The sequence below is a fragment of the Grus americana genome, chromosome 4 (assembly GCF_028858705.1).
Source record: "Grus americana isolate bGruAme1 chromosome 4, bGruAme1.mat, whole genome shotgun sequence".
In the NCBI taxonomy this organism is placed as follows: Eukaryota; Metazoa; Chordata; class Aves; order Gruiformes; family Gruidae; genus Grus; species Grus americana.
This window is the reverse complement of record NC_072855.1, coordinates 16,941,198-16,968,975: the sequence shown is the minus strand read 5'-3', so window position 1 is coordinate 16,968,975 and position 27,778 is coordinate 16,941,198. Positions and strand designations below refer to the sequence as shown.

The following is a 27,778-nucleotide window of genomic DNA, read 5'->3' as shown; positions in this document are numbered from 1 at the left end:
CTAGCCCTATTAAGAGCAGAGTTTAAGCATGGTATTAGAATGCAGTCTATGCATGATATGTGCTGACAGGAGACTAGTCAGGGGGATGAGTATATCTGAATTAGTGATAGATGTCAGTTCTTCAACACTTAGGAGCAGGAACAGTGAGAAAGTAAACTTCTTAATCATGTGCTTGTGGAGGTAGATGAAGACCTTTTAAAATGTCCTCAGCCTGTTGTTTTGGCTCTCATTTAACCTTGTCTTATAATGGAAACGGTTATTAAAGCTATACTGTATTCTCACTGAAAAACAGTTTGTGATGTGCTTATCACCAACGCTCTGAGATATGTTTGAAACTGAGTTGAAATGGCTTATATCAATGTTATTATGGATTGTCATGATGGAGAATGAAGAACAGAGATCCCTTTTTCTTCCCACTTTACTCTTCATCATGCTAAAGCAGAATAGAGACATTTCCTTTTGCCAGTACCTGTACTCTCTATAACTGAACTGGTGGCTTGTCACTGTTTCCCCAGATACACAAATACAGTAATTTACTTTCCCTTTATTCTTCAAGAGCATGATGTCTGTGAGTGTGAATCTAGGGATGTAGCCTCACTTGTGGCAATACACGGTACAGCAAATTCTCCTCACCTGTTTAAAAAAAAAAGTAACATCAAATAAATTCATAATGAATGATGAAAGATTATTGGTGCATATTTTGTATTCTGAAATTTTAATTGGGATTTAGGAGTGATTACCATTGGTTGTTTTGTATATCTTGAAGCCTTATTTGCTATTGTCCTTGAGGGTGAGAAATTAAACAAATCTGTGAATCATTTGGGTTTACTATTGAAGCTGCTGTAAAAAGCCCTTTTTCCCTTGCTTATGTCTCTGACAATCGGTTGATGAGAGGGATGAGGATGAAGAGCAGCCACACTCATTCCTCTCACTCCAAGCAGCCTTGAACAGCTTGGGCAGCAGAGATTAGAAGGGAGCCCAGTGAGAACAGGAAAAATAAACAGAGGGGAAAAATAGGTGTCAGCCTGTCATCCAGTCTCAGAAATTAGTGGTGGGGAAATGTTTATTGTTACAGCATAGGAGGAAATTCAAGGCCAAAGATGTCCCTTCTTAATTTAATCCTGTTGACTGGTGATCTAACAAATACTGTGCAGGTAATAAATGTCTGAAGGATTGGCTTGAGACATGCTTTAATGTTTAGGCCTGGATTAAGGTCCTTTCCACTTGAGAATTTCTATCTGTACAGGCCTCCCTGGGATCTGAAGCACTGAAGATGGGATCTGTGTGTTGTCTTACATATTGCTGATCAATGATATATCATGGCAGTGTGGAAGTACGCAATGTGGGAAATAAAAGATGAAACCTTTTTTGAGATTTTTTTGGGGACAAAAGTCTGAAGACTCAGTGATTGCTTTCACGAAATTAATGGGTGTGATAAAGAATGTAGATCAAGGAATGCTAGACTGCATATTAATCTGAGAGACAGCACCAAGTGATATCTCATAACTAGATTTATCAGAAAATACTGTGTTCTGGTAATTTGGGTGGTATTTGGTGAATTCAGAGGAACATACTTGATTTGTTGGAGTGTTATCATTAGGAAGCAAAGAAATTAGCATTAGGAGTTCACCTATCTCCTGTTTTTTCTGGTATTTAAATTTATTTTACTGAAAGATTTCCTTGTTTCTTTCCCCATACATATGCCACTTCTATTTTAGAAACTTGTGCTTCCTCTGACCCTTCCCGAGCCCATGCTGAGATGAGTTTACATACCCCAAATTGCACCTTTCTATGTGTGTGCATGCAGCCTCATTCCTCTTGAATTCTGTGTGCTTTTCATTGCCTCTCCTGGAGGAGTTGTTCTTTTCTTTTCACTCCCTTCCTTCAGGCTTGCCAGGATTTTGAAACCTCTTTTTTAAAATGAGGGATATTATTATAGTAGGATATAGTAACTGCAGCCATGAACATTGTCATGGGTCTGTAGTCAGTTAGAGATGATGGAAGCTGCTGCCACAAAGTCAATGTCAAATACGGTTTTGGCCAGCTTGATCCTTGTGTGTTCTACCTAACATTTCTATTTCTTGTGTCCTTATTTTCTTTCAATTTTGACTAAAATCAGTAGGTAGAACCCTGTGGAATATTTGAGGTGCTTAAAGAAATGAACCATTTGGATTTGGAGATGACTTTCCCACAAAGAAATTACTGTCACGTTATTAATGGGTGTAACAAGTGATTACAATAACTTCACAGTTTTTCATAATAGTTCTGCATTCTAAAAGGACTTCTTCGGGCTTAATAACTTGTGGTGACATTACGTTTTAGGTTTTACCCCATTTTTCAATAATACAATTTCAGAGAGGTTTTTTTAATATGTTAAATAATGTGATGTTTCCTGGAGCAAGCTGTATGGGTTGTTCCTGGAGATAGGGTACCAAAGTAGAAAAAAGACCATGCCTAGTCTGGGATGGCAAGTCATAGGACTCTATCTCAAGTTGGACAGCTTTTGTGTTACACTTCTTAAGATTTCTGCTAACTAGATGATGCATCGTGCTGTTCCCTTTTAAGGTGGCAATGTGAAAGACTAGTAGGAACTTAATAAATAAAGTGTAGTAGTCGTCTTGAAACACTTTCCCCCCCCCCACTACTGGACCCAGTATATCGCAATTTGGATATCCATGATCTGTAGAAAATTAAATTTGCCTTGCTAATAACTTGTAATGACAGACAGATGTATTGTCTCCATTTTTGCACCAGGAGGTGCTGGTTCTTTTTGAATCCCACTAGAAATGCACAACCTTTATCAAGAAAGATGGCTATTTTATTAATGTATTAGAAAAGGTGATAGCAAGTCACAACTGAAGTACCTTCTAGTGCTGGGAACCCTGAGTTGATGCAGCATCAGACAGACTTCCAGTCAGGCCACAGCATGCTGCAGAGATCCTGTCTGTGGTGAGGTTCCTAGCATCCCCTCCCCTCAAATCCAATCAAATAATTTGTGGAAAAGATTGTCTAATCCAAGACTTTATAAATGGTAGAACCTTAGAATGAGTAGATACCTATGTATGCAAATAAATGTGTCTTTGAAGTGTCTTTTTTTTTTTAACTAGATATAAAGGAGAGGTTCACCAATTACGTGCTGCTACTAATTGTATGTCTAAGAAATATGGAACAGTTCTCATGGAATCCAGGTGAGTAAGCTAGTAGAAAAATTAAATACAGAATGACAAAGTCCTGTGCTATCAACAACTCTATCTCCTCTTTACTCAATCTGAAAGGTAAGGGTAACTAGGAGATTTAATTCAGGAATCTTAATTTGACAAATAACTTAGATTCTCATTTTTCTGTTCCTGGCTTTCTCATAAGAGTGACTCTATCCTTTCTGCTAGAAGTATATGCTGTTATGCTACAAACATGCATAGTTATGTTTCAAGTAGTGTTGTGAATGATTTCTTCCAAGCCCTTCCATTTCCTTGGAGTACACTGAGGATGAAGGATCCTCTAGAAAATTTTGTTTTGTGAAGCTAGCGAGATTGAAATTTCATAGAAATTATGTAAACATTTTTCATTCATAATTTAATATCGATTATACTTAGGATTTTAATACCACATTGTTAAAGTTTTAATAAAATAAACCCCGAATTTTACTCAATTTTGAACCCCAATCTATGTGGTGTATTTTGCTTGAATGTTATCGGTCTACCTAAATTTTACCGTAAGCATCTAAAATTACAGGTGCTCTGTCTATTCCTCATACATACTAAACATCTATCTAATACATGCAAAGATTGTCTTCCTAGTAGAGATGAAGCTTAATGAAGTAAAGGCTTTAGAACATGATCCCAATGGTGGTATGGTTGTATAGTACTGGTAAGGTTCTAGAACCACAATGGAATAAGAGAGAACTTGCACGCTACATGCTGAGTGGTGATGTAAAGTTACAAACTCTTCAGACTTGAAGATTTTTCACTGTTGAGCAAAAGTGTTATAATTTCTTTTGTGTACTGGCATCAAATTAAATGGCCTAACTTGTTTCTTCCCAATCTTCAGATCATCTTTGGGTGTTATTCCCAGATGTTTGCATGGTGGTCGCTTCAGAAATTGCAGTGGATATTGTGAAACATGCCTTTATAACAAAATTCAATGACATCACAGCTGATGTAGGTATTCTGTTTGGAATGCTGAGTGCTTTTTTAAGTTGTAGTTTATTTTGCTAATATTTTTTTAAGTGTTAAAATTGATTCCAGTGCAGGAAATGTAAAAATTGTTATTTTCATATATAGGATATCATTTGGGAAAGCTTGGTAATTTCCTGATACGTTATACTTGTGAGGATCTTTATAATGTAGAACAAACACCTCTGCTTCTAAATGAGTAGTTCCAGATCCATAAATTATTGAAACTGTTGTATAACAGTTCACATAATAACCACAGTTTACATAACTGGCAGATAATTTTGTGAAGTGATCACTAGTTAAATTGACAGAAGGTTACTTGTTCCACAGTCTCGAGAGCTTGTTCCTTTTCCTAACAGACTGGATTGTAGGTTAAAATTTAGGAAAAATGGATATTGTGAGGCTGCTGAATCTCTGTTCTTGCATGTGTGTTAAAGGTGGAATCTGAAATCAGATATTTTTCCACTGTCCCTGGAGCACTAATAGGAAGTAGGTTATGTTGGTTTCCCATTCCTGAAATTTCTTAGGCTATATATGTTATGCAATGCTGTTTTTAAAGTAGTAGATGAAGTTACTTTTTGTGTGGCATGATACATCGGCCATTTGTCTTGCATGTTGTATGAATTCAAATGCACTTGATAAATTTGTGAAGAGATGAGTTAGCGTTTTTCCACTATTAAAACTACTTTTCAGGAAATGAGATCAGAACTTGGAAGTGCTATCTTTTTCAGCATCTCTAAACTAACTACGTTGTGCAGTGCAGAAATAAGTTTAGTAGTTGTGCTTAATAAGCTCCCTGATGCCAGAGGCTTTTATACATGCCCTACTTTCATATAGAGAGTGTGGAAAACAGCAATAATGAAGTCATGATAGCCAAAAATGTAGCATGCTTCAGTGTGCTGAAACAGCTGGAGGATGGCTATGGATGGGGGTAGCGAGTGACGGTTTTGCAAGGTTTATTTAACAAACTTTGTATTTTTTTGTATGAAGTTCTAAAGATTTATGGTTGCTAGATCAGACTTCAGAAGTTTTGAACACCTGCAGTGCGAGTTGCCCTGCCACTTATCCTTAAAATAGATGCTTTTCTGTCTTAATATGCTTTCTCTGTTTTAAAGAGAAAAGCTTCATTCATCTTCTGATACAGTTTGCTTTTTTCATGGGATCACTTGCTTAGTATATAAGCACTCCCACTTTTTTAATTTGAACCCAGTGCTACCTTTCATGGAGCTTAAAACAAATTATGAACTGTAGGAAAAAAGTAAACATGATTTATCTTTGTGTTTCTGATGATCCTCAAATTCAGTAAATGCATTTATAAAGTCTCATTCAATTCCTAAAACATAGCATAGTGTTGTTTGTTTGTTGCATATATATATGCAAGTTTCCTTATTGCAGAAATATAGACTCATCTGTTGAAGGGGGGAATTAAACCTCAGAAAAACTGACTTTGACTCCTTCAGCCTGTGCATAAGTGTTTATAATATTTTTACAGAAATATTTTATTAATATCTCTATTGCTTCTATAAAGTGTGATAACAAATTAATCACACATCCGATGTGCTGGATTTTTTCCAGGTCTACAGTGAATACAGAGCCAGTCTTGCATTTGACCTTGTTAGCAGTCGACAGAAAAATGTAAGCCTGAAAATAAAGGCGTTTTCTTGTATTAACTAACATAATTGTTATGGGGGGCTATTGAAACAAATACTTACAGAAATACATATAGAACTGTTACACTCCTGTGGGATTAAAATTCTACTCTGCTTTTTTTTAAGAAGACATAGCAGGAATATTTCTTTGTGATTTATATTATTTTTATCCAGTTGTTCAGGTCAGTTTAGGCTTCAATAGATTGTTGAGAAGTCTCTTCCAAATGTATTATAGTCAGGGGATGGTTGTAACAACTTTGACATTTTTTGAGATCTATGGGAAGCAAGTAAGCTTAAGATGTTCTTGGGATAATTTTAAATTACTGTTCTTTTCACTTTATTTTAACTGTGTTGGATCAAAATACAGCATTCATTAGGATTTTGTTATTTCTTCATAGACAGCATGCAAAGATATATAGGGATGTTTGTACTGTGCATGTTACTGTTGCGGCATGGGTATTTACAGAACACACAGACTGCTTGTGTTTTCCACTAGTACTGTTTTTTGGAAGACTATTTACAGCACACCTTTCCTGGATGAGTGTCTTAACTATTAGTGAGTGCTCTGGATGAGTGCTCTAAGTAGTAAATGAACTTATTGTAATACATTTCCGTAGTTTTCTTGGGCATATTTTGTAGCTTTTGCTAGGAAGGCAGTAGTTACACCTCATAAAGAAGTTAGACCACTTCAATTACAAACAATTATTAATAATTTGTTAATTAAAAAAACCCAGTTCATTAGTTCTAGAAACCCCATTACTTTTCCTAAGGATCCTCTGTGGAAAATGAGTGCCTATATTATGCTACCTAACTTTGGCATGACGTTCAATACTACATGAAAGCTGTCATGCAAAGTAGTTGTGTTTTGAGAGTTCAAATGTAAATGTATTTTCAAAATTATTTTAACACAATTATCCTGAGGCTAATTACAGATTTTTGTAGAATGATTTAAAGTTGCTAGTATGATGGATAATTGTTCTTTTATCCCTGTTATGGGTTTTTCTGTACAGTATTTGAGGATCAAAGTCAAGTTAATACAAAAAGCTCTCTAAGCTAGTAATAATGTACAGATGAAATATCATAGTGCGTTTGGATTCAGTGTCCTAATTGCTCTCGATTTAGAGATTTGTATTATACTCCAGTTGCTCTTGATTTAGAGCACTGAAGCTAATCTTACTGGTCATGGTAGTATTACATTTTTGAGAGTACAGCTATCTGCATTTGAATTTCAAAATGTGAATAGGTATACTTTATACCAGTATAGTGTTTGTTAGCAGAGATTGATTCTTATCTAGAGAGGGTGTGCCAAGCTAAAATAAGCTCATTCCTTTAAATAAATAGTTCATTATTCTTCCTCTTTTTTTCCTAGGCATATACAGATTATAGTGATTCGGTTTCCAGAAGAATGGGTTTCATTCCTCTTCCACTGGCTGTTTTAGTAAGATGTCTTTCCTATCAGTTTTCTGTCAGTAAGATCTCACTTGGAGAATATATGCCTGTGAAATAGCTAGCTCGTTTTGATGTTTTGAGGATGAAATGATCACCTTAAGTAACTGAAATGATGCTGCAAGGTTGAGTTAGCATTCAGTGTAACCTCTATCACATACCAGTTATGACTTTGCGAATGTGTTACTGTTTATCAGCCTTTCACAGAAAATTGAATATATATTAATTTTATAGAATTTATAACTACTTGAATTGTCACAGTGGAATTAAACTACATCTGTGCTTATTAAACATTTATTCCTTTTGGCAATTATCCTGGTCATTCATTTGGAATAGTCAAAGCAGCTGATTGCCAGAAGGTTAGCAGTAGTGTACTAGGGTTTTTTAGATTTTCTAGGGGTCCTTGTGGTTGTCCCTGTAATGGTATGCTTAATGACTGAGTCTTCTTTTATATGGGGCACTGAGCTGTTGTAGAATACTTGATTCTGAAATAGTTGACCCTATTACATGGACATGCTGCTATAAAATGAATCACTTCATTATTGGAATTGGGTCCACATGCTGTCTGTTCTGAATTAACTATTGCAGAATGTTTTCTAGAAGTAGCTGCTCTGACTTTCCCCATACACACATGTAGACAAGCAGTAGTTATCATACTGGGAATGTGTCCTTGCTTTGCCAGCAAAGATGCTAATTTGTAATTTTCCTGAAAGACTGTCAATGTGAATTAACTTTTAAATGTAATGTTCTCGCATGGAGATGGGGGAAAAACTACTACTGACAGGCTTTGCCTGATTTTTATGCAGGATTTAAACACACACACACACACACCACCCCCAAAAAAATCCCAAAACTCCAAAATAACTATGATCATAATCATGATTTCTTGTATAACTAAGTACATCCAGCGAGAAGTTGATTGAAGTGCTTTTTTTCAAGTTAATTGTGTCCTGATTAGGATATCCTAGATACTAATAAGTTTAAAACAAACTGAAGTGCTTTGCTAACTTGGAGCCCTAACTGTGAAATACTGAAGTAAACCTGAGATTTCAGGATCATTTGTTAATGAAATTTGGGATTCATATGCCTAGTCCACAAAGTAATTTTGTATTCAAAATGTTGGTATAGTGTGAAACACTAATTCTGTTTTACTGCATCAGCATCTTTTGACATTTTTCCTCAAAAATTGTTAACTCAGCTTTCAGCGCCTCACTTTCGAGGAGGTGTTTTTCACTTGTTATTTTACTCAGAAGTCAGTGGTGAAGGAAACATTATCAGAGTGTAGTTTTGGCAAAGTTGCAACTAGGTGCTAGTATATTCAAATTATTCAAACCAAAATCTTGCATAGTTAGCATTATCAAGGGGAACATTATAATAAATTAATGTTTGTACTTCTGTTTTGAATTTACCAAATAAGAAATGTCTGTTAAAAGATTCTATTAATAATTGTGTGCTATATGTTTTAACTGTTTAACTTTTATCCTTAAAATAGCTCATCAGAGTCGTAACAAGCTCAATAAAAGTACAAGGAGTCTTAGCTTATGTTTGCGTTGTGCTGTTCTACTGTGGGTAAGTAAATGCACACAACTGAAAAGTATTTACCATTATTTGATCAGATATGTGAAAAAAGCTCCTGTTGATACTTCTTGGTGTAAGTGTAAACAGAGTTTATGTTCAGTAGAACATAAATGTAAACCACTTATGCTCATAAACTGAAATTGAGAGTACAGATTGGTCCCTAAGTACTGTAACTGCGTTGGGGTATTATAGCCCTCAGTAAGTACCTTCAGTAATGAAAATAACTAAGGGAAAAGTGATTGAAAGAATTTGACAGACAAGCGCCATACTTGTGCATAAAAGGGGAATTTGAATTCTAAGGAATGAAACTTTCTGTGAAAAGAACTAAAGATTCAGTATGCCAACAAAAATAAGCAGTTTAAATGCTCTGAGCAGATCATGAATTCTACTCTCTGGCAGTTAAATGCAAGTTTTCTTTGTGTTAGGAAACTGCTATATGAGAAAATACAAAGCTCACCTTTCTGGGAAGGGTGGGGTTAGTAAGTAATCTTACTTAAGGAATATAATGTCCTGTGGCAATTTGTTTTCCAAAACCAATGATTGGCAAGTATCCCTTCATTGCCAAGTCAGTTTATACTTGGGTCTTCCTTAATTTCTCACCAGTCAATACGTACTTCTGAGATGCGTTTAGTTGTATTTTAAGTCAAGTCTAGTTTCCCTGTCTTGAGTCACTTGCTATATGGGCATGACCAGTTTCTGGGAAAGCTGCATACTGAATTGTGTCAGCGTTTGTTGTCTCTCAGTACTGATTGATAGTAGAGTCCTACTAAAACTGATCATAAAGAATGAAGTGATTCAAATTGCTGCGGCACAGGGAACCTGCCTGTGGTATGGTGGGAATATCTCTTCCAATGCCCTACCAAGTTATGTTTGTAACTGAAGGCAGCAAGACTTGGAAGGTGAAAGACATCTAGGTCTGGGGGAGTGGTTCAGCAGGTACACTGGAAGAGAGGAAGTTGCTGTTTTACAATACCTTATGAAAAAAAGGGGATTACTCCACATTTTTTATGAATAGGTAGACTCTTATCTCTAATGTGACTTTGATCTGCAAAAAAAGTAGAACTTGATCTGATGTGTCTGGTTTGTATCAATGTAGCGGTACATCACTTTAGTGTCAGATAACTAGGATTTTGAGATGTTGCGTGTAGACCAAATGTTAATGTTAGCTGTATTCCTGTGCACCATACTTTGATTTCTTTCCCAGCATACCACATGCTGTGCCCATGTTCTCCCAAAAGCCAGCTCTATATAACTGAAAGCACTAGCCCCTGATCGTTGCATTCAAGCTGTGGTATACCAAGCTCAGCACCTTCATTCTGCTCGGTGGTTTTTCCTTTTTCCCCAATATATCTTTACATCTGTCATTCCACTCCTGGATTTTTCCCTGTCTCTGTGGCTTGGAGGATGAAGGGCAAGAGGAAGTAATGTGATAAACATGCTGCTTTTCGAAGGCATAGGTCACAAGAGTAAATACATTTTGATTTATTTTGTCCTTATTAAAAGGTCAGAACAGATTTTTACATCTGCAATGATCCCAGTTTTGGAGCTAACTCATCTCTTGTATCTTTCAAGTAATTTGTGTTCTTAACATAAATTTCAGCTTTTCATCTGATTAGTGTAGCATAGATAAATGAGAAGAAATGTGATAAAATCTGAAACAGTTAACCAAGCAAAGGATTGAGACCATGATGTACAGTACATTGTTTTGTATTGATACTTAATGACTGTTAATACTATTAAAATCTTGCCCAGCATATGAGACCTGAGTTTTCTTCTTCTAGGATTTTGAACAACTGCAAACTTACATTGTTGTTAGTGGGTGGACTGGCAGAAAAGAATAAAAAAGAATTGCTAGAAACTCTTGCATAATTTTCCATGAGAAGCTGGAACTGATACAGTAAAGTGTTGATTTATGGCCTTTTCAACTTCTAATCTCATTAAATCAGAGTTAAATTATGCTGTAAACATCTCTCAGAATAAAAGCATGTTACATAGAAAGTGTAAGGAAAAAAACCCTCTAAAACATATTAAAAATAGAGGATAGCTTCTCAACTCTCAGAAACAAAATCTGTCCCAATAACCTAATAAAATTGTAGAGAATCATGGCTTTCAACTCGTATAAAATGGTGTCGTCTTTGCAGTTGCTTGGATACTAAAATGTCAGTTTCTTCTGAGTACTGAAAGTGGTCTGCTCTGCTCATTCTGTCATGTCTATAAATTTCTTCTACAAGTAAATGTATTACATAAAATTCCCTTAAAAGTGCACTGTACTTTGTTTTTCTGTTTGACAAGTTCTGATTACATTAATGCAGTGAGAGATGGTGAAGCTGCTGCTGAAGTGTGCTTGGCTCACTTTACAATTCAGCAAGTTAGACCCCCTCCACGGATTTTTCATCTGTGAATGTCCACTTCAAGTCTTCTTTTTAGTCTGTTAGCGATGTACATAATAAAAAGATTTTCAGAGAGTGGAGAATGAATTTAGAGTCTGCATTTGGTTCACTTTTGTTACATAGGTTGATTTGCATAAAGAATATTTATATTCATCCTTCAGAGAATTATCGCTATTTCCTTGCTCTGTACTGAGCCTTCACCTCTGCTTTCACCTCTGGAGTGGACATAGAGTCATAGAATGGTTTGAGCTGAAAGGGATCTCGAAGATATCCAGTTCCAACCCCCCTGCCATGAGCAGGAACACCCTCCACTACACCAGGTTGCCCAAAGCCCCATCCAACCTGGCCTTGAACACTTCCAGGGAGGGAGTATCCACAGCCTCTCTGGGCAACCTATTCCAGTGCCTCACCACACTCACAGTGAAGCATTTCTTCCTAATATCTCATCTAAATCTCCTCTTTTTCAGCTTAAGGCCATTCCCCCTTGTCCTATTACTCCATGCCCTTGTAAACAGTCCCTTTCCAGCTTTCTTGTAGGCCCCCTTTAGGTACTGGAAGGCTGCTATTAAGGTCTCCCTGGAGCCTTCTCTTCTCCAGGCTGAACAACCCCAACTCTCTTCATAGCCTGTCTTCGTAGGAGAGGTGCTCCAGCCCTCTGATGAGGTCTTTGTGGCCCTCCTCTGGACTTCCTCCAACAGTTCCATGTCTCTCTTGTACTGGGGACCCATAACAGGGGGGTTGGAACTAGATGATCTTTGAGGTTTCTTCCAACCCAAACCATTCTATGATTCTATGACCCCAAAGCTGGACTCAGTAGTCCAGGGTGGGCGTCTCACAAGAGCAGAGTAGAGGGGCAGAATCACCTCCATTGACCTGCTGGCCATGTTTCTTTTGATGCAGCCCAGGATACGGTTGGCTCATGTTGAGCTTCTCGTCCACCAACACCCCCAAGTCCTCCTCAGGGCTGCTCTCAATCCATTCTCTGCCCGGCCTGTAGTTGTGCTTGGGATTGCCCTGACCCATGTGCATGACCTTGCACTTGGCCTTGTTGAACTTCCTGAGTTTTGCATGGATGTACCTCTCAAGCCTGTCAGGGTCCCTCTAGATAGCATCCCTTCCCTCCAGTGTGTCAGCCATACCACACAGCTTGGTGTCGTTAGCAGACTTGCTGAGGGTGCACTCAATCCCATTGTCTGTGTCGCTGACAAAGATGTTGAAACAGTGCCAGTCCCAGTACTGACCCCTGAGGAACGCCACTCATCACTGGTCTCCATGTTGGTCTGCATGTCGTGTAATACTAGTAATGGAACTTAGATTTTACAAAGCTCGTTTGACTTGTAAATCTAAAAGCACTTGATGGTAGATGAGACCTTGCTGTCCTTCAAATGAGAAGACAGGTATAAGAAGGACTTCAATGACTGGCTGACATTTGTGCTGCAAATTAGTGATAATAGAAAAGGAATTTTCCATCAACTGGACTGTGCTATGATGGTAATGCAGTGCTGCCTCTTTGGATTCATTGAGTTTTATGGACTGTCTTTTCTGATGTGAAGAGGGACTTTTTATGATTAGCCTGTAATTTGTGAAAGCTAGATACTTACTTTCTTGTGGTTCAAAGTCCACTAGTGGTCCTTGGCTGGGCACACTGAAGTTTTAACAGTACAGTATTGCATTTAATTTGGACTTGCACTGTTGAAGGCCCTTTTTAGTTCTGTGTTTAAATATTTCAGGTATTAAATGGCTGCTTAACTGTCCTTGTAGTCCTTTTGTTAACCTATGATAAAACTTGATGTTTTTCTCTAGATGCCTTCTGAAAAAAAACAAAAAAGAAAAAGCATTGAATCTGAAACAAATTCTTAGGAAAAGGAAATTACCTTTTGATCTTGCTATCGAAGGGATTTAATTTGTTAGCTGATCCTTCCAAGACAGCAGTAACCATATTCAGTTATTTTAATGTGAATAATTTCAGTATAAATAATATGCAATTATTTTAATATGCTAATGCAAATAAGTAAACAATTTTTTATTTTTTTTTTAGGTTAATATCTCTAAAAGTCCTTAACAGTATTGTGTTGCTGGGGAAATCATGTCAATATGTAAAGGAGGCAAAAATGGAGGAGAAATTATTTAATCCTGTTCTGACTGCCACTCCAGGGAAGCCGTCTGGCAAACAGCAAAGCATGTTTAAATCTAACCAAGGTAAGGCTAACTGCCTTGTTTTGTTTTCAACTGTAACAAAAATTGCTTTCAAACTAAATTGATTAACCAGATGTATGACATTGCTGCATAGTAACCCTGTTGCGGGACCTTAATTGTACCATATCACAGCTGTGAGCACAAGTCTGTAAATGTAATAGAATTTATTGCTTTTAGTTCATGCATCTCCTTTTGGTTAGAAATGCTCATCTCTCTGATAAGATCCCACCCTGATGTGCGGAGGTGATAGAAACATCAGAACAGTAGCACAGTTTTGCTTGAAAAATCACAATCAGGGAATGGTTTGGGTTGGAAGGGACCTTTATAGATCGTCTAGTCCAACCCCCTCTGCCATGTCACTACACAATTAAGTAAATATTTACACATTGTGTCTGGCAGTGCTGAAGTTTAAGAAGGAAGCAATGTGTGCATTTCTTACGGAGATTAATGTAAAACATGGCACACAACAGGTATAATTGCTTGTAGTTGTCATAAACACATTCATGATAAGCTTTGTGAAATCCAAATAGGAATTTCAGCTGGTCTCTACTTTCTTCATTTCAAGTCTGTGAAGTATGATTTTTCTCCTCAGTGTGAGCGGTTAATACATAATTGGAATGGGGCATTATTATATTCCTGTGACACGTTATAGAAGGAAACAGAAACCTTCATTGTTCCAGTCAACTGATTTGGATTGTATGTCTTCCTCTGTGAAGAGCTCAATGAGAGCCCTAGAGAACTTAACAGTGAGGCTTTTATTGTGTTCACTCTATTGCTTGCCAAAGACTTGAACAGCTTGAAATGTAAGGTGCTTGTTAGTCGTCATAGTGTCTCGCCAGCACTAGTAGTTTCAGTCATAAATCTCTGTATCTCACCTGTGTCAAATCACATCGTGCAGAAACTTGGTGCACACGTTTCTTTTTAAATAGCTTAAATTCATAGAGTTGCTTTAGTTTCATCATGAAAGAATGTAATGTGAATTGGTCTGAATGTCTTTTGCATTTCATTAGATGACTATTAAAATGATAATGTTTTAATTAAACATCCTAGTACTACTCTTGGATATGAGACTTAATAAGTCATACTTACTTAGATTGACTCTTAGAGTAAATAAATCCTGAAGACTATTTTTAGCTGAAGCAGCAGCAATTTTACCAGGTCAGTCAGGAGAGATGCTTATTTCCTCAAATGGCAAGATTTTGATTGAAAAGTAGCTATGAAAAAGCCTTTCCCGATGTTACTTAGAATATTCTTAACTTCCATCAGTGATGAAAAAGCTCAGTTTTTAAGTGTTTCAGGGTTTTCTATACCTTCTAACAGCTCTTTATTTACTAGAAACCTCAGTTATGTGAAAGAATGATTTTACCTTTACCTTTCCAGTTTCTGTGTGTCTGCATTATTACTGCTGGGCTCTGCAATTAGTTAATCCCTGTGCCCCACTTAGTTGTTGGTTTTTTTTAAATAGAGTTTCTCAACCCATGTCTTACTAGAATGAAGGTGAGGGTATTAATCTGGTCTACTTTCTATCAGCTTATAATGTAAGTCATTTTATTTTCCTAAGAGTTTCTGCCTCATCCAGAAACAGTTTAAAATTTTGAAGGAGAAAATTTCATACTTGCTCTTAAGGGATGGAAGTTCTAATTACTGATAATCATTTAGTAGCTGACCAGCTTTCTCTGGAAGCTGCTGGCTTAGAAAATACTTACCTTTGTAACAAAGTTCTACAATTAGCATTACTTGTCTCCTTTCTCGATGCAAGTTTAGTACCTTTGATGTGCATAAGATGGTAATCCCTGTACCTTCAAGTAGTAGATAGTATACTGTGAAGAGATGAGATATGAAAGAAGTTTTTGGATAGTGCTGCCTTTCTGACAAATAATGTTCCTTTGGGCTGGTCTGCAGTACTCTCCACATCAGATTTTTTTCAGATTCCTTTAGAAACTATAACTCAGTCTTTATGAGGAGATAGTAAATAAGAAAAAATAATTTCCTTGTCATTTGCTCGTGCATTTTAATTCTTTAAAAGTTTAACAAATTGTGGAAACAATACATGAATATTACGTAGAAATATCTTAGCTTAATGGAGCCAGTGTTCAGTTCCACTGAAGTAAGAGGCAGGAATAAAAATAGACACCTTTAATAGAACTGCTTTAGGAGCCAGTACTATTAAGTGTGTAGTGGTGCATGAATCATTTATTAGCTATCCCTAGAGAAGCCACGTTTATTGTACGTGTGTAGAGGATTAGGCACATCTAGTTCCTGCTACAGAGATGCCTTTTCTTCATTTCAGTAGAAAATATTTGTGTGATTCACATGACAACTGTCCAAAATCTTTTTGCCTAAGCCAACAAAATTGACTGTATTGGTATGTAAACCGGAAGAGTGCAGTGTATTTTTTAACATCTGCTGCTTATCCTCTTGCTTCTCATCTGAACTTCTGTAGAATTCGTTTTCTATCGCTCTACCAAATTAGAAGAGGAAATCTGTTACGGTAAAACTAAGAAGTAGTAGTGGCTTCCACAAAGCATTCTTCTGTTGCTTCTGCTGACTTGATGAATATGCTTTTTCAGGACAGCTTTGGATGAGTCTGGACGTCAGAGATGCATCTGTATGACTGTGTTAAATTCATTATTATCTTTGTAATTGTTTACTGTTCCAACAGGAATTTCCACAGATGAAAATGGATCTACATCAGTTACCAGTCAGCCTGTGCATCAGAAGGAGAATACGCCGTCTTTACTTGTAACAAGCAATTCTGATCAATTTCTGACAACTCCTGATGGAGAAGAAAAAGATATAAGCCAAGACAGTTCAGAATTAAAACACAGGTCTTCAAAGAAAGACTTGTTGGAGATAGACAGGTTTACTATTTGTGGAAACAGAATTGACTAAGATTTTTGGGGTTTTGTTGTTTGTTTGGTTTTGTTTTGTTTTGTTTTTTTTTAAATCAATGTGCTAAGGATACTGAGCTGTTGGGACAGCAGATGCTACCAGAATGGACAATTGCCAAAAAAGGCACATAAATATTTATTTAAAAACTTAAATTATTAATGGCAAAAAATATTAATTTCTTTCTACAAGTAACTTGGCTTGGTATCTGGTCAGGTCAAGTAAGTGATCTTTAACTTGCCTCTTGGAAAATGTGGTGGATCATGAATCTCTAGCCTGGTGGCAGAGCTGCAGTATGACTTTTCTGGAAAATAGACTGGAAAAAAAGCATTATCCTGTTCTGCGTTATGAAACCATGCTTCCAGAACATACTACTTTTCATGAAGGTTCCTCCAGTGTAAGGATATTCCTGGAAATGTATGACAACTTGACCGGAAGCTTGCCTTTCCAGTTACCTGTTTTATTAAACGTCTTCAAGCAGAATTCAAAACTTGTGCTTGTATCAACAAACGTATAAAGCATTGATACATAAAACAGTAAGTCAAGATAGTTATTCTTGTCAACAAAAATCTTTTCAAGATGTATCTTGAAAATCTTGTAATCAGAATAAAATTTTGCCTTTAAATGAAAGACTTACTGCATACTATTTTATCTAAATACTAAACACCAAGGAAAGACCACAGTGATGAAGGTTCTGCTTAACTGGGCAAATATGAAGCATAATCATTTCTTGTGTTGTATGTCCTGCAAGGCAGATTATTTATAAAATTATTTTTAAAAGCTGAGGAGTTTTTGTTGCTGTAGGAAAAAATAATAAAGGGGCACTTCTATATGTTGAGGAAAGGCAGTGTTAATTGGCAGCAAGCAACTTTTGTGTTAGAACTGTATGTATGTAAGAACACTGCATTTTGGGTTTAACTCTGATAAGAATGACATCTGTGTATTAACTTGCCTGAGAACATGCCTGTAAAAGCTTATACTGACAATCAAATCGGAATTATCCATTTTAATTGGTTGGTTTTAGCCAAACTTAAGCAGATGGGACTAGATCTATAAAGAACATTTAAGCATTACAAAGCATCTTAATTTCTAGTGTGAGATGCAATTGTGGAAGAACTGGTGAAAGTTGGTTGGGAATCCTCAGACCAAGAATGGAATAAATTTGAGCTCAAAACTTAGGCTGGAGACTTGTTTCAGAAGAGACCCTTTAGGTAACGATAAATTCTTCATACATTGTTGTTAGAAGACAGCATTAATTTCAAATGCCTTTCGGATATTTAAGTAAGCACCAGTTTCACTTTCCAAGGGAAGGTATTGAAAAAGTACTTCAGTGCTGAACAAATGAAGACAAAATTTGCTCTTTGCTAATTTCATAATTTGTCAGAGTGGGGAAAGCCGAAGTGTATTTGGTTTATGAACATGTGAAAGTTTAATGTATATGCTAATCCCTGAAACTTGCAGGACTAATAATATAGCAAATGGAGACAGTTGGATAAGAGTTACCATGTATCTGAGCAGGCTTGGTGATGAGATGGCTTTGCCGTACAGGTTAGCGTGGTCTGCTTTGGTGGGAACTTCTTGCTGCAGTCTTTCAGCCTTTCCTCTCCCATCAAGAGTAGCTGGAGTCACGGCCAAAATCTGTGGTTATGGTTCAGGGACGACAGTAAAAAGAAGAGGACTTGTGCTGGGGAAAAATCTGAAATTCTTTAATTTTTGATGTATTTTATACTAATTGGAGACATTCACACATTGAAATTCAGATTATCTGTCAATTTGCTGTATCTTATTTTTGAATTATTTAGCAGTTGCTAAAGGAAGCTTGGAATTGCTTTCATATTTTTTCTGTTGAATGACATTCTGTATCAATTTTATAAGTGCATCTTGTGTGAAACTCAATAAAATTCAATTTTGTAATATTTGTTTAAAAAAGGAAAAGTACAGCGTCAACATTTCTTTCTTCATATTCAGAGTTGGTGAACTTGCAATGTATTTACTGCATTAAATTCCAACTTCCATAAAGTAAGATTCTTGCAAATGTGGGATACAAATGTGTAAGAACTGGGTTATCAGTAGCCTTACTTCTGATCTATTTCTGTAGCAGTTGGTTATTCCCTCTTGTAGGAAGAAGGTATTGATGCCAGCCTACTACTACTTTGTTTTTTAAAGGCAAAACCCATGTAAATGAAAAAATATGTCTGAAGGGAGTTGTAATTTCTGTGGTCGGTTACTACAATTGGACTAGTTACACCTGCACAGCAAAGCCAAATGTAACTGCAGTGTAAGCTCCGGCAAATCCTTCACTGCGCGCATGACAGTAACGGAGGCATTGCAAGTGCAGCTCTTCCCCTTAAACATGCTGAAAGGCTGGTAGGGGCCCGGCTGGGCATGAAATTTCCTTTTCTTTTTCTCCAATCTCTCTAATTGTCCTTAGGTTCTTGTTTGGGATCAGTAGGGATTCCTTGAGTATCGACAGTGCATCTTTAATGAAATGTCACCACTTCATCTCTGACCCTGGGTGATTCTCTCAGAACTCTAGAGGTGGCTGGAGTGTGGGGGTGAACAAACCACAAAACAACAACAACAAAAAAACAAGACCATCATCTATAGATGCAGTTCTTTATTTCTTCAGGTTTTCTTGAAAAGCTGCTGTCTTAACAGTAAGATAAGTAAGAGCATTGGAGGTTAAGCAGTGAATAAATTGAGTTCTTCAATTAATAAATTCCTCCAAACCCAAAATCTAGCCAGTTCTGATGCAAGTGGTGATATTTCAACTGAAGTCACAGGTGCCAAAATAATTCCAAAAGCTCACACCGAGTATGGTGTATATTCATAATTAGTATTACTCATTACGGGAGCATTAAGGAACAACCATGTTTTCCATAAGATTACTTAATCTTTTGAAGCCTTTCAGATGTTCATCAGCCAAACAGAATTTCCCCTCAAGCAAAGTAGTTTTACAGTCACAAGTACACTGTTAATTTACTTGCTGCTTAACTTAGAGTGAGTTTGTTGACACTTTTCGAATTTGCCTTGTTTGGGCTTTTTTAGTGCAAAATTTTCTATATTCTAATTATTCATTTGGAAGTCAGTTTTGGTAAGTCAGCATAGTTTTTACAGTCACTTGTTAAAGCCAGTATTTGCCCAGTTGTGGTTGCTACACCAGCTCAGCTCTTGGGCTACGATTGTGAATGGTGGTGGCAAGCAAGGATGAATGCAACTTAAATTATAGCACAAATGTAATCAGACTCTGTGAGACTCCTGAAACATTGTGGCATTTCGTCTTACGAACAGGGCTACTCCACTGTGAGTAAACTAGGAGTTGTACCAACTGTGTCAGTCTTGGGTCCTCATGGCTTCAGAAACGCTCTTCACAATTACTAAACAAAGTTTGCTCTTACAACTTCAGAGTAATTGCTCGCTCTTAGAAATTTGGATTGTGTTCATTGTGCTGACTCCCATGAAGCAAATAACTGTGTGTAAGCACTAAGCAGCTTGCAAAGGGGGCTGGAACAAACTGTGAAAGCGGTGCAGTGGGACCACCTTTATCTCAAGGAAGTCTTTCTGTACGTAGTGGTAGGAGACTTAGCTTAGGCTGTCAGAAACACCTACTGTGTCATTTCTGTGTGTCCTCCTCTCTAGGAGAACAGTATCTTTCATCGGCCATGCCAACTAAGGCAGAGCCTAGCTAGACTTTTTTAGGACTTCAGTATCTGTTATGCTCTGATTTAGAAAAAATGCTGCCAACAGAGGAGTTGTGAGAAGGATCGTTAATATTTAACACCAAAGAACACTCTTTAGTAAGCTCGCAGCTCTAATAACAGGAAAATCCAAAATGCTAATAGGTTTTTAAAATATTTCTCAGTTTTGATCAAAACACTATTATCATGTTTGCAATGAAATAGACTATTTTAAAATGTGCCCTTATTGTAAATACGCTGCCCACCTGCAACTCACAGCTACTCTTTTAGGCTGTGCAGGCTGTCATTTCTTCCATTCATTGCTACTTTGTAGGAGCGTAATGCTGTCAAGCAGAGCCGAGGTTTCACTCTGGATTGGAGGCCATTCTGTCTTACAGCCGAACCGCAGGAAGTGTTGAGCTTCCGGGGGGAGGGAGGGAGAGGGAAAGGCGTCGATTCTTTGTGAGTACAGAGTTGGGGGTTGCAGCAGCACTACCTTGGGTTCTAAGTTTTTTAGGGTGACTTTGGTGCAGTTCTGTTGTAAACTTTGCTAAATAAATCCTGTATTGAATAGGCAAACACATTGCATGTACTAGACGTTAGATTGCATTTACTACTTCTACGTTTTTATATCAGAAATTGCTTACTAATCTCAGATCAGTGGTACGAGAGCAATGTTGCAAGGTAAGTATATTTTTAATAGACCAATTTCTGGTGTTCAGGGAAGGCTCAGGTTTTACGTTGGTGTTGCTCCTTCCCATCCATACTTGGTTTGTTGGACAAAAGGAGTAAGAAATTTCAGTGTACGTTGAGTACTTTGAATGTCAGGAGGCATACGTTCCTGTGATGCTCAGTCCTGATGGATGCTTCTGTCCCCTGTTCCTGTTGAAAATAAATTGTCAAGGTAGCTCAGGAATCACTTGTTTGATGCTGACAGTTTAAAATTGGTATTTCAGAGAAGTGGAATTGGGGAATTGTGGGAAGCGATGCCTCTAATTTACTGGGGGTTGCGGCAATGAAACTTAAAATCCAGCACCGGGCAGTACATAGTTAGGCTCTGTACACCAAATGAAAATGGGAAGGTATTTGAGTTGATGCTAGCAACTATGATCCTGGTGACAGGACTGACTGCCAGTCCAAAATTTTCCTGCTGATTTGGTTTGAACTTGACATTCTTGTTAAAGGCAGCAGTATAGCCGTCAGCCAACTTCTTTCTATAGCCAAGGCAGCAGGAGCCGTGCTAAGCTAGTCTCTTCTGGAGACTGCTCTTGGGGTATCAGATGTATACGTATCTAACTTCAAAGCTGTGGGACCTTGTTTTCGGGTCAGTTAATGCTTTCTGCCCTTCGGACTCCTGCAAGGCGTAGCTGTAACGAAAGTGAACCTTGCATTGACGCGTGGCACCAGCTACTGATTTGAGACAATGTCCTTCATACAGTAGCAGAGAATTCATCTATTAGGCTCATCTGAAAATCTGAATTGTCCTTAAAATGACTGTGGCATTGGAGAGGGAGAGTAAATTCCACTCCATCTGAGGTAACGGTCTGTGGTGCTTATTCTGCCATTTAGTGACTGTATTTTGCCTCCATGCAAGCAGGAGTAAATTCTTTAGCTAGTTTTTTGGCTAGACCTTCATTTCTTAAAAGCAAGGACCAAAGCCCCGGTGTATATTTAATAAGCGATTCTTTACAGTAGATGTTCTGCTAATGGAACCTGTGCAATTTTGTGGAATTGATTTACCTGCTTTGTACATCTGATGTTCAAAAGGGCAAATTGCATGAGGGAAGTTTCAGCGTTTGGTCTGGATACATGTGTCATTTCTTTTATTGCTATTTATTTAATTGATTTGACAAATTTAGTTTCTAAAGCATTAAAATTCCAGTAATTCAATTTTCAGTAATGTAGATTTTTGTCCTGAGGGGCCTGAGCTCTTGATGTTCTAACCAAACTACAAACCCTAAGAAACAAAAATATAAGATCTTTAGTTTCACATAACCACTGTAGGGAGCAAGATAATCTCTCGTTTATCTCTGGTGTGAGCAGTCCATGAGTGCAGGAGGAACACAGTGAGTAAGACACAATGCACAGTATACTCAGTTTACAAGTCTTACCGTTTACCTGTAAATTCTCCTTACATTTTAAACACCAAAGAAAGGAGCTAGGTTTTAATCTGTTCTCCTTGCTGTCATTTTGGATATGTCACATTTTCGCTGGTTATTCTAGTGTTCACCCAGGCCATAATCTGCAGCTTTTTTTTTTTTTTTAAAAAAAAGACTGAATAAATCTTGTCTGTAGAGGAAAATATTCTCACTGAAATTTAACTTGAGAAGGGAATAGCTCTTGGACTATTAAAAAATGTTGGTTGTCTTATTTTTATAGTAATTACCTTTTCTTCCTCTAAAGATAATTGCTGGCTTTGGGTTTGCATAATATTCCAAGTAGCTGTCGACAGCCTGTGGTGAATAGTGATGTGGGTATCAAATTATCAGTGTTATGATTTCACTCGTGGGTAATAGGAGTCTGAGGACACCTGGTAACCTTCAAATATAATCCTGCAACGGCTACAAACCAGATATCCTAATTAATGAGAAGCTGTGGCCTAAAAGCCACGTGAATCCTGCTAATTCTGTTTAGCATGTTGTGGAGCATTTGAAAGTCTTTCCCAGTGTCTTGAAGAGAAATTGTTCAGGAGTGTTTCTCACAGAAAAAATAATCAGTGATTTTCTCCTCCTGCCCACCGTGGGGTAATGCTCAGCAGACTGGGGCTTTGGAAGCCTGTGTCGTTCATATGGTTGCTAATGATCTACAAAGAATGATTTTATTTATTTAAAAAAAAAAGAGGAGGAGGCTGATAAATAACTTCAACCGGTGGGAAAAAAAATGAAATGTTTGAAAATAGCCCCTGAAATGCAGAGCTTCATAGATGAAGTATAACAGTAGGAATGACGTGCATTTGGGTGCACGTTTCCAGAGAAGCATTTGTACATGTTCACAGGGTAGGGACAAAGTGCCGTGTAAATTCTTCTTTCACTGTCATTCTGCGCTCCTAAGCTGTGCCATTTTGTCACTTTGACTGTCAGCCTAGTTCCTTCAAGTCAACGGAACAGTCCCTGAACGAAATTCAGCTGCAACACTAGTTGCTGGGTGCTTTTGTTCCCCTGGCTGGACACGGGGCTTCAAAGCACGTAGTTCCCTCTGCAAAGGTACATGCTGAGGACTTGGGGAAGGTCTTCCTTTGAGCAGCATTTTCTGAGATACCAGATGAGAAGCCCTTGTAAAGCAAGATCTGAATGTGTAGATGAAAACAAACCCCCTGTTCATGGATGGGTGTAATCCTTGACTCACTGAGCTGGGGGGGGAGGAGGGGACCTGGCTTTGGGCACTTTATAAGAGCAGATATTTCCTCTCCTTTGTTACGCCGCTCAGGAATTGGGCCAGGTATGCTTTCCCTCTGCTGATTGGCACCAAGGTGAGGCTATGGCCTGATGTGAACTCTGACAGGCTTTCCTGGGTGTAGATCGCACGTAGAGAACACAGCTGAAAATGGAGGCCTTTGTCAAAGCCCCCTTTGTAACTGTAAATAATGCACCTTTGTATCACGATACAGCAGTTTCCTACTTGACCTCATGTTGTAATAAGTAAACGGTACACCTGCATCCAGAGAGAATCACTTATAGAGACCTCTCTTGTGTCTCAGAGCTGACTGCTGAGCACCATGGGGAGGGGGGAGAGATGGTGTGGTGGTGATGATGATGATGATGATGATGGTGTGATTTGACTGACACAGGAAGAAGGCAGATGGGCTTTGTTCCGCTTGCCCCATGTAAAGTAGGGTGGGTTTGTGTGTGGGCATGTAGCAGCCTGACATACACTGTGGGAGGTGGGGGTAAGAACATCTGAGCTCCGGCCAGTGCCTTGTGGAAGGCAAAGGAGGCTTTTGTAAGAGTTACCCTACGAGTACAGCAGCTCCAGCCCTTCCACTACTGGACCTTTTTAAGCTACTTGCCTTATTAGACCATACATACACAAAACGTACACAGAATCAGGGAGGATGGTCCAGCACACTAGGCTAGAGCAGATAGAGTATTTTGGGAGGCCAGTGTCATGATTTGGATCTTTCTGGTTTTATTCTGCTGTCATTTCCTCGTTCCTCTGTGTTGGTGCTCATCACGTAGCCCAGCACTGGTGGCTGGGTTCCCTCCCACAAGAGCAGTGGAGAGCAGCTTGATGCCAGGGCTGAGGTTTGTCCTCTGCGCTGCTCAGCTGGTTTCTGCCTGCTTTGTTCCAGTACTCACTGCTGCACTTGCCTGTTTTACTTGCCTATTTTTATTTTTTTTAACCTTGTTAATCAAGCCTGTTTCACAGTATCAGAGGCCAGACAGAGCTACTTATTCTAGCTCAGGTCCTGACCAATGCAGCGTCCAATTCATGTACCTCCTGAGAAATATTTGCTTAACATCTTCGTCAATCTTAAATGACAGACGCTTCACAACCTTCTTGAACAGTAAATATGTACACTGCAAATGCTGTTATTACCTGTGGAAAGCTTCCTACTGTTTTAATTCTTCCTTACTGAAATTTAACCCCCCTTACTCTTTGTCCATCCTGGGCATGAAGAATAAATTTCACATCTTCCTCCCTCCCTCTCTCTCTCACGTCCTCGGCAGCTGAGACTGCTTCATGTTTCCCCTCAGGCTCCTTTGCTAAACCACCCCAATGAGTTCAGCTTCTCTTTGTGCGGACAGCTTGCCCCACGCTCGTCCTGGGCACAGAACTCAGCCGATGCCTTCCTACCCAGCTGAGCTGAGCCCGAGGATTACATCAGTCAGCTTTTAGTTGCCATATCCTGGTATGGGATTTACCTCTCAAAAACAGGATGCTGCTTCGGACCCAGGAGAGTCTGAATGCGCTGCGAGATCTATGTACTTTCTATGGAAACTGCCTAATTGTTCCCAAGCCTGTACTTGTGCTGTGGTGCAGCGCTGCCACAATGTAAAATCCTGTATTAGAGCAGCTTCGGTTTGATATTTTTACCATCTGTTTCTGTTAGTCAAGTTTGTTTTGAACTCCTGTGGTGTAGTGTATTCACAGCCCCTCTACCTTCCTCTGGCACCAGCACAATGCTACCGATTAAAACCGCTGAATGCCAATGGAGCATGAAGAAACTTCTGCAGAATCATAGTGCTCCGTGAGGATGAACTTGTGATAAAAACTCCCCAAGCAGGATTTCCCAACAAGCTTTGTCAACTGCTCCAAGCAATTTCATTCTGTACCATGTTTCCTTAGTTTGAGAATATCATGTGAGCGAGTATCAAAAGCCTCATGAAAATCGACATATGTGATATCTGCTGCTTCTCACCTTATGGTGTATTAGGCTGTCAAAGGGAAATGCGCTGGTTTAAAATGATCTGACACATTCATGTTGGCTTTCATTCATCATCATGCTACTCTTCAAGCACTAAAAAGAACAAAACCCAAATCTGATTACTTGCCCAGAAAAATTCTGGAAGATTGCAGTTGGTTTGATCTATCGTTTCCTTTTTCCCCGTTCTAAAGATTGCTCTTTTAAATCACAAGAAAACCGCTAACAACTCTTGTTAGTCGCTTTTTGGAGTTTTTTGTTTTGGTGCCCAGGATAAGACCTAAGCTGAGTGAAAAATCTCACGTATCTCTGTACTGATGTGCCAGGATCCCTACGAGTCCCCATGAAACTGCTGGTGGGGGGAATGGTGCCTTTGTACTGCTGTGTTTTGTCTTCGTGTTGTGTTCCCACAAAGAAGGTTGATATGAGTCTCGTAAGCTCTCATAATGTGTTGTGCAAAGCCTAACTGTGCCTTCAAGCACCTATAGGGATAAAAGGAGGAAAGTGCTAACCTATCACCAGAATCGCTATGTATCAAAGGACGTTAAGGAGGAATAGGGAAGAAATGAAATAAACCTTTAAAGTGTCTTGCGATGTCCTAACATGACACACAAGAAAGCAAAGTCCTGTCAAAGTCAGCCAGGCAAGGCAGTGTCCCACCATGACCCTCAAACACAGGGTGAGGGCTGCTGCTCTGCCCCCCTCTGCTCCCTGTCCTCTGCTGGCTTTGGGAGAGGGAGCAGCGTGCCGCTCGGGCAGTATTCAGGCATCTAACATGTTCAGTGGAGGGATTCCCCCATTCCCCTCCTGTCCTTCCCTTGGATTTACAGTAACGACCTGATTTGTTCTGGTCCTTAGACTTTAGTGGAGATCGAGCTGTTATTGCTTACCAATGGGCTCGTGCTACTCTTTTCCTCCCGAATCTTACTTAAAGTCTTCCCATCCTGGAAAGCTGGCAGGCAAAGAGGCTTTCCTCATCAAGAGGATTCCCATCTTCCTCAACAGCTCACACAACATCACCCCATGGCTGAGGGTGACAAAGCCATCCTGGAAACATCATCTGTGCGCTCATCCCCAGGAAGCATTTGGTTCCACCTGATCCTTGAGCAGAAGGATTACGATTCACAAGTCTAGAGCAACATCGCTACTGCTTTCTCTCCTGTCCAAGCCTTTCTTGAAAGGATCTTAGTCGAGCAGCTAGGGTCACTTGGTGCGTGACTCTCGGCTGCTCTTTGAGGCTTGGGTGCTGACAGAGGCCCCATCTCCTGGGCAGGAGCCCTTCTATCGCACCCAGCTGAAAGTCCACCAGTCCCTGCTGTTTTTTCCTTGCAGTGATGACTGTGAAATGGTTTTTTGGCAAGGCATCTATTATTTTCCGCAACAAGGAGCGAATCCTTACTTGCTGGCAGGATATTGGATCAGCAATTTAAATCATCTTTAATCTGGTGGCTACCTGTTAAGAGAGGAAGCAGAGAAAGCCTGCAATATGTTCATTTCCTTTCTCCTTACCCTAGCAGATAGAGCGAGCAATGAATCACTTTCTTCATAACAGTATTTTTAATGGAAGACTCTCATCATGCCTCTTCTTGATCATCTTTTGTTTCTAGACTAAAGTAGCTTAACGTTCTTTCCTCTAGACTCTCCATAATTTGTTTGCGCCTTTGAAGTGTCATCCCCAAGAGTGGAAGCAGGCCTCCTGTCAAGGCTTTGCTGGGAACAAAAACAACAAAATAATGATTTACTTTCCATGTTATGCTGCTATTAATGTATCTTATAGTTGATTAAGCAAATCTTTAATTATGTCGTCTCTGTCAGCATAAACTTTGGACATTTCCCATGTAGCAGCATGGCCAACTGCACTGAGTCTGAGCTAGACTTTAAAAGGATTTAGATGCTAAGAAATTTTATTTAGGCATCTGAATACTTTTAGAAAATGAATCTCTTGCATATTCTGTTGAGATTGTCACTTCTCTTTATTAAGGTGTAATAGCCATAAATATGGATTAATGGTTTTGCTTTGGGACCCCGATGCTTTGATTACAGATAATCAAAAGTCACTTTTTTCCAAGACCTGGAGCAGGCAATTATGATGCAATATCGGCTCCACTTACAATGTCACTGTCTTGACATGAAATCCTGCATGTAGCACTGTGAAGGAGAGATGAAAGGTGCAAGCTTTGCCCGATTTCCTTTGCACTTCTATAATCTTTACATTTACACTTCCAGTGAGGTGTCAAAGATTTTGATGTTATATTTTTGGATGAGAATTGAAATAAAATACTTCAGGCAAGAAGTTAAGTCTCTGAGCCTGTACTCTCAGTGGAATACCAGCAGACCACGAAGAATCAGAGAGACATACTTCACCCTGACAGGTTTCCTATGCGATGAATGTATTTTATACAGCGCTAATTTAGTGTAA

General features: G+C 38.7%; 1 protein-coding gene across 5 annotated transcripts in view; it reads left to right on the top strand.

Annotated features, from left to right (window-relative positions):
- TAPT1 (transmembrane anterior posterior transformation 1) overlaps positions 1 to 18,249 on the top strand; it is a 50,407-nt gene extending 32,158 nt beyond the window's left edge. For 3 of the 5 annotated variants that reach the window (XM_054823140.1, XM_054823135.1, XM_054823136.1), the window contains 7 exons: positions 3,108 to 3,188; positions 4,048 to 4,157; positions 5,748 to 5,807; positions 7,191 to 7,259; positions 8,760 to 8,836; positions 13,274 to 13,434; positions 16,094 to 18,249. In XM_054823140.1, coding sequence (XP_054679115.1) covers positions 3,108 to 3,188; positions 4,048 to 4,157; positions 5,748 to 5,807; positions 7,191 to 7,259; positions 8,760 to 8,836; positions 13,274 to 13,434; positions 16,094 to 16,323 — 788 coding nt within the window. In that variant the 3' untranslated portion in view covers positions 16,324 to 18,249. Of the gene's footprint in view, positions 1 to 3,107; positions 3,189 to 4,047; positions 4,158 to 5,747; positions 5,808 to 7,190; positions 7,260 to 8,759; positions 8,837 to 13,273; positions 13,435 to 14,896; positions 14,970 to 16,093 lie in introns of all 5 variants that reach the window. The other 2 variants (XM_054823138.1, XM_054823137.1) reach the window with 2 other exon arrangements.
- Positions 18,250 to 27,778: the final 9,529 nt, after the last annotated feature.